The sequence below is a fragment of the Uranotaenia lowii genome, chromosome 2, assembly GCF_029784155.1.
Source record: "Uranotaenia lowii strain MFRU-FL chromosome 2, ASM2978415v1, whole genome shotgun sequence".
NCBI classification, from domain to species: domain Eukaryota; kingdom Metazoa; phylum Arthropoda; class Insecta; order Diptera; family Culicidae; genus Uranotaenia; species Uranotaenia lowii.
Genome location: NC_073692.1, coordinates 168167745 through 168175009, shown reverse-complemented (window position 1 = coordinate 168175009; position 7265 = coordinate 168167745). Strand labels below are relative to the sequence as shown.

The following is a 7265-nucleotide window of genomic DNA, read 5'->3' as shown; positions in this document are numbered from 1 at the left end:
GGAAGTGATTTGACATCTACCAAACAAATCGATCGACTGATGCAAAAAAAAAACAGGGAGATGGCATCCCTATCCTTTGTCATTGAATTTGACAACCATCAAAATTACGGGCCCACGATTTTGTGGGCCCATAACAAACCTGACATTTTGCTGTCAAGGACCCGAACTAAATGTCAAATGCTAGAGAAGTATGGTTGATAGCACACTAATACATCAATCATTCTGATTCCTCATTGGTTGAAATTTTGACTTTTGAGACTTCGTACTGCTTTGAGAGGAAAACACCATAAAATAGAATAAAAGAAAAAAGATTCTTGTTCGAAAGAAGAACTAGATTGCCACCTCCCTGAAAAAAAATACGAACGCGCCGTTATTCAACAAAAACGAAACAGGCAAATTAGCGATTAGCGTTTTAATGCCGGACACTGTTTTTATGTCATTATGCCAAACGAACATTATGCCAAACGGCCAGTATTCCAAATGGCCATTATGCCAAATGACCATTATGTCGAATGATTTTATGCCAAACGGCTTTATGCCAAATAACTTTAGGCAAAACAGCGTAGGACCGGCCTTTTACGAGGTCTTATAGTCCTATTTGCCGCTGGTAGTGTTCGTGATATTATGCTGGTTGTTTCACCAAGCCTTTTCAGTTTTGGGACAATTAACCTCAAAAACGACCATGTGTGTCGACCGGCTGTTCGTTTTTTATACCGAGAGTTTTTGAGGTTAATTGTCCCGTCTAATCTGTACACGCTCAGCAAGTGTGCGTAAGAAATGTCAAAAACAACTCTATACGGTTTGTTTTGGCTTCTTTTCACTTACTTTTGTGTAGGATTTTTTTTAGGGTGCACTTTCTGTCGGAGTTCGTTGGTTTTGCTCAGGGGTGCCACGTGGTTTTGTCAGAAATCAAGATTTTTTTAGGACACCACTGAATTCATGGAAATAATATACAGATCTGCTAATATTGCGTAGGCAAATTCATGTGCATTAAACGCCTTTATTGATAAAAAAGGCGTGAGTAGCTTTTCATATCGAAATACACCATTGAAATATCATCTTAGCCGACGATTACTATCAGTTAAAAGAGTTCAACTATTCTTTTTACAGATTTGATCAGAAATTCTCATAACTTGATTACAAATTCAATTATAATTGAGGTGTTTTTTGAAAATCAGGGCAATTCAGGACATTTTAAGACCCATTTTCAAAAATCAGGACAATTCCAAGCGGCTGAAGAAAATAAAAATTCCCGTACCAAGTTTGCAGTCAAGAAAACCGCAGGAAGAAGAAAAATGAAACGAGTGAAACACGTTAGGGGCACCATGGCGTCCTCATTGCAAAAATTTCAACCAGAGGCAATTTTTTAATAATCCTTAAAATGATATCTGCGGCTCGGGAATACCAATCAAAGGGATCTTTGGTAACATTAATAAATTATGGTCGGGCACAAAATGCAGAGTTTTCAGTATAATCCTTGTTAAAATTGATTCTAAATCTGCAGTATGACAACAACAGATGCGTTTGGCAACCAAAATGTTACCCTATTTCGAGTCTGTTATGGGGTGAAGTGTTTAATTTCGGGAACCACACTGACGTTCTGGTTTTAAAAATTTGATACGGTGCGTTTGTATACGATTTGACAGCTGGTTCAGTCCTCTGGACAATTCGAGAGTGTTTGAAAAATCAGAACGATCTCTCGAAAATCAGGACAAATCTTGATAAATCAGAACACTTGGCACCTCTGCTTTCGCTGTCGGAAAACTGTCGGACATTTTTGCTTGTTTGCAGGGATGCCAGGTGTTGAGGATAAAAAATCTGGGCAATTTTGAAAAAAAGTCTGTGTGTGTCTGTGCACTAGGAAGATCACAAATTTGGTACTGAACAAGATTTTTTTCTTGGCGTGTGAGCGGGGGGGAGGGGGGGGGGGTTTCTTGTATTCAGGTTATTTTCGAGTTGAGAACTATAAACTAACACTGTTTCCTACCACGTACCATGCCGAAAAAAAAAAGTTAATGAATGATTGGTCAAATACCCATGAATACAAGCGAGATTTACAGTCAAATCTGGCACTTACGGATCAAATCCGATACATTAATATTGATTTCATCACTCATTTTCAAAAGTCTGTAAAATCTGGGCACTCTGAGCAAAAATCTGGGAAAAATCTGTGTCTGACCAATATCTGGACGAAGGGTCAAAAGTCTTGGTTTTACAGACAAATCTGGGCACCTGGCAACCCAGCTTGTTTGACGTTTTCATCCATCCAATAAAAAAAAAGTTCAACCGCGGTAACCACCAACATCACGGCAAAACGGTGCGGAACGGGTTGTGCGGGTCGGCTTTCCTCGGTCTCGGAATCGGTGTTGTGTCTCTTCACGCTCATTGTCCCGTTTTGTGTGAGTGTTTCTTCCACCATATCGCGAATCGGTACAATTTTATAACAAAAAATAATTACCCTTGTGCGATAATAATTCGATCGTCAGAAGCCGGGGGATTGTCCTCGGCAGGATTCTGCATTCGACGGTGAAAAGATTGCAACAGTGTGGTTGAACTTTGGTGAAGTACTGTGGGGACATACATCTGGAAACAGACCGCAACCTTCCGGAAGTGTCCATTGTGAGTGTGATGTTGACTTTCGTTTAATGATTCCAGTGGCTTGCTTGTAAGCATTCCGGATGTTATTGGTCATCGCTTGGGCCAGAAGACCTTGTTGGCATCACCAATAGCTCTGACATTTTGAATTGCCTTTGGAAAACAATGAATATCTGGTGTCACGGTAAAGGAGATATCCAAGAAACCTACTGAAAGAACCATTCAAAATGGATGCTTTTTTGCCCAACTCTACCAAAATTTATTACATTCAGCCTCTGATTATGGTTATTAGCTAGCCGTATTTTCATCGGATTAAGCGAGTTCTACAAGACGTACTTTTTCTTCATCTTGAAGGTAATGATTTTTTTTTTGTTTCGTGTCATCGCACATTATTGCGGGATTATAACTTCACCAAATTGTTCCACATTTATTTTGCTTACGCTGGTCAACAGGTGCCGAAATGGCTTTCACTTCTCTATTCGAATGCATCATTATTAAAAACTATCTGTTCAGCAGTGTCACAGACACTAAACTTGATCATTCAATTTTTATGTAGCATAACTTATGTATCCATATAATTATTAATCATGAAACATTACAGTATCCGAATTCTGTGCAAAGATAGTCTGAATTATGTTTATCTTTTTGTAAATTGCATGCCTATCAAAACGACTGATAATGGTAATTTTGCAATTTTAAATACATTTTAAAAATTCAAAATGATAATGTCAACAAAGTTGATATCGCGCATATCAATCGTATTAGTTTTTTTTTTATTTTGCAAGTATCGTCCTTGAAATTTGTCTAATATAATTGATAATGATTTATTAACTAAATTATTATAAGGCTTTTTTCTTCAGGTTTTTTATCTACTTCCTTGATCTTCTGCAACAGTTAAATGTAACTTTAAGGATACTTTGTTTCAATGAACAAAATTAATCATACATTGCAAACCAAATACTTACGAAGGTTCTCGTTTTTACACTTGTCGTCGGTAATATTCTTCTTTTGGGAGCATGATTCAAATGTTTTAAATTTGTTCTACTGCTCTACAAAATTTAACACAACAATTTTAGTAACTCAACGATACTAAATTTGCGGAATTTGGTCTTGTGAGTTTTGAGATATAGACAGCCGAGTTTCTATGTTTCTCGGCTTAGATTTTTTCGCAGTTCTTAATGTGTTAAATTGAAAAAAAATGTGTTAGATTATATGAATTTTGTAAACATCATCATTGTTATCATATGATTATAATTCATAAATATATTAATGCGCATGAAGAAATAGACAACGTCAATAATACGGAAATTGTTAGATGGGTATAAAGTTATTGGTTCATTTCATCATTACCCTCCTCAAGTCCTTGTCCAAGAATTAGAGGAATTAAATTACGCTAAAACTTAGTTGTAAATAATACTTTCCAACATTAAAACAAATCTAAGTTTGATACGCTATACCTAGTAGCAAAAATAAATAAAGGAAAAAAAAATCTGTTTGGTTTCTGTTTTGCAGGTATAGAGGAAAGTAAAAATCGAATCATATCGCAAATAGAGCAACTTACGTGTTTTAACCTTTAAAAAAAGAAAGAACCAACAACTGGGCATCGAACTTCCACACTGTGAGACGGTCTGTGAAACCACGAGTACGCGATTCAAGGATTAAACACACTGCTATCGTACAGTTACACTTTTGTACCGATACCGTTCAGTTAGCTTTCGTTTAGAAATCGGCCACAATGGTAAAGGAGAAGCCTAACTCGACTAGAATATACGACAAGGAAGGATTCAGGCGTCGCGCGGCCTGTATCTGTGTGCGATCGGAAGCTGAGGCCGAGGTACGTACTTTGCCAATTGATTATGCCTTATATGTTTATTTGAACATTCTCTTTCAAATCTTGTTCTACTTTTAACTCACATTTCATGTTTTCTGGCATCAGCGGTTTTGCTTGAAATTTGTTACGCGTCAAGTATAATTTTGAAATCATATACTTTAAAAACCTTGTTCAATAATGATAACCGTCGTTAAGTTGTTAAAGGACATTTTGAGACTCTAATTAATAACTTAAATTTCTAACCCTCCCTCAAAACGATCTAGAAAGATTGCAGATAAATACATTCATCATTTAACTGGAACAAATTTGCTGAGATCAATAAATTTATTATTTTCAGATCCGCACATTCAATTTTAGCTCCAGCAACATAACAAATAATCCTCTTTACTTCTTTGGGGCAGTCAGTGACAGTATACCCTTTATTTTTACAAACCGATCTGTCACCTCAATGAAAATTCGTAAAAATAAAGGAGCTATCTTTGGATATAAAAACTCAAGTAATAATTTAGTTTAAAGATTGTATTTACCTAGTGCCCATAACACAGAATCCGAGCATGGCGACAACTTACTAGATACAGTTTTGTATTCGATCAATTCTGCTCACTTGCTAGCTCTTACTTTAAAAACGTATTTACAATAATTTGAACCATAACGGTATGCTCTTATTACTAAGAATGCTTGAAAATTAAAAGGTTGTTCATTGTTATACAGGTACTGCTGGTGACTTCATCACGTCGTCCTGAGCTGTGGATAGTGCCAGGTGGGGGCGTCGAACCGGACGAAGAACCATCGCTAACGGCAACTCGTGAAGTACTAGAAGAAGCGGGAGTTATTGGCGAACTCGGTCGATGCCTGGGTATTTTCCAGGTAACGTTCTAGCTTTAAAAATATCAAACTTGCCACCTTCAATTTAGGATCTTATTAACATTTTACGATTTTTTTTTCTAGAACACGGAACATATGCATCGGACTGAGGTGTTCGTCATGGTAGTTACAGAGGAACTCGAGGAATGGGAAGATTCCAAAACAATTGGTCGAAAGCGCCAATGGTTTACAATTGAGGAGGCGTTGTCCCAGCTAGCCCTCCATAAACCTACTCAACGTCATTACTTGCAGCAGCTTCGTCACTCGAAAAACAGTCTAACATCGACTGCTAACTGTATACACCTGGTCTCGGATGATCCCGAAGATGGCGAATTTGGCGAATCAACTAGTAACCAGACAAACAACGAAGAAACATGGACGACACCACAGCTGGATAACACTAAGGAAACCGGATTGGGGTCTGCTATAAATGACAACTCAGCGGAAGATGCTTCCTAAATCGAGTGCTTAACACAGAACAAGCACGAAGTGATTTTCTCCAATGATGGGACGAAGAATTCGGCTAGCAAAAGGGCATGTCCAAAACTCATATTTTCTACTAACACACTCCATGTTGCCTTCATTTCCGCCCTGATTACTCTGACTGCAAACTATAACGTATCTTGTGGCATCGTTGAAATTAAACATCATCAACAATTCATCTGGGAAACATCCATAGCATGCAGGCGGATCAATCGTATTATTGGGAAACCTTTTGGAATGTCTCTTCTAAAAAAAACATGAAATAACCACACACAGGATTCTAACAAGTAAGTAACTGCAACCCACTTTTTGTGAGACACGCATATATTTTCTGGACACATCGAATCTTTACAAATAAGGTGACACCGATATTTTAGCTCTCATTATAATTTTTTTTTTTTGCGAGACCAAGGTCAATTTTCCAAATTTTTCAACATTTTCGCGCAAACTTAGAGCAAAAAGTAATATATAGCCCTGGGACGCGTATACTATCAATAAAGAAGCAAGAAATAAATATTCAATAATAAAAATTTAAAACTAGGCTGAAATGAATACTTTTTAAAAACATTCATTAAGTTTATACGCAAACTATGGGGACAAAGTAAATCGATCGGATAACAATACATGAATCAATCTAACACTAAAAAAAACTAAAACTAGTTTAAAACTGCAACCCAACCTATAAGGTTTAAAATTATAGATGAAAAATATTATTAACAATAAATATTAGGTAAAATAAAAAGCTTCAGAGAATGAGTAACAATTGGCAAAAAAAAAATCTTCTCCGGCTCCTAACGATTTTTTGTAAACGCTTAAAGCAGCCCACGTACTAGTGTTTAGAAAGAGAAGGATAAAATTGATTCAAAATCGTACAGTCGAAAAAGATAGATCTTTAAATTTGAGTCAAGAGAGAAAATAGATTCTTATTTTAGAAACAAGAGCATAAGTTCTGAAATTTCTGCAACGAAAATATTCAAGTTTAATATGACTTTCTGGAATCAATTACTATTCAAACCAATTTTCAAATGTCATCGTACTAGAACGAATATAAAGTGATTTCACCGCGACATAAGAATGGTTATTGGTTGGCGAAAAATTCACACGAGACGGATATTTAGTATTGATGAACACCGGCGCCGTTGTTTATGTTCAATTTTGCTGTTGGAGTAAGCTCAATCCAGAACCATCGACGAAACAAATTGGTGAGAAGTAGGTAACTGGTGAACGCGATAAGATAATGGGAGCAGTAGAGATGTCAAACGAGAGAAAGGATTTCAGAATTTTACTTTCAACACTTATATACTGTACGGATACTACACATAATGATAATTTATTAATATAAAAACATGTAATATAAATATTATTATCAGGAGAATGAAAACTTTCTTGAAGCAAAATTGAATGCATAGCATGTATTTGAATTTACTAAGAAAACTAAAATGCTTGGTTTCGTTTCTCATCCGAAAGTATCTGTTCCTCTATACCACGAATA

At 36.4% G+C, this 7265-nt stretch overlaps 1 protein-coding gene across 2 annotated transcripts; it reads left to right on the top strand.

Moving 5' to 3' along the window:
- Positions 1-2263: 2263 nt before the first annotated feature.
- On the top strand, positions 2264-7213 carry LOC129747193 (diphosphoinositol polyphosphate phosphohydrolase 1). Of its 2 annotated transcripts, none has more exons than XM_055741243.1 (4): positions 2264-2619; positions 4108-4429; positions 5138-5293; positions 5375-7213. In XM_055741243.1, exons 2-4 carry the CDS (start codon positions 4331-4333, stop codon positions 5747-5749), a joined length of 630 nt encoding a protein of 209 aa, XP_055597218.1. In that variant the 5' UTR covers positions 2264-2619; positions 4108-4330; the 3' UTR covers positions 5750-7213. The 2 variants fall into 2 exon arrangements, with proteins under 2 accessions (XP_055597218.1, XP_055597217.1); XM_055741242.1 differs by having other exon boundaries at positions 2264-2949.
- Positions 7214-7265: the final 52 nt, after the last annotated feature.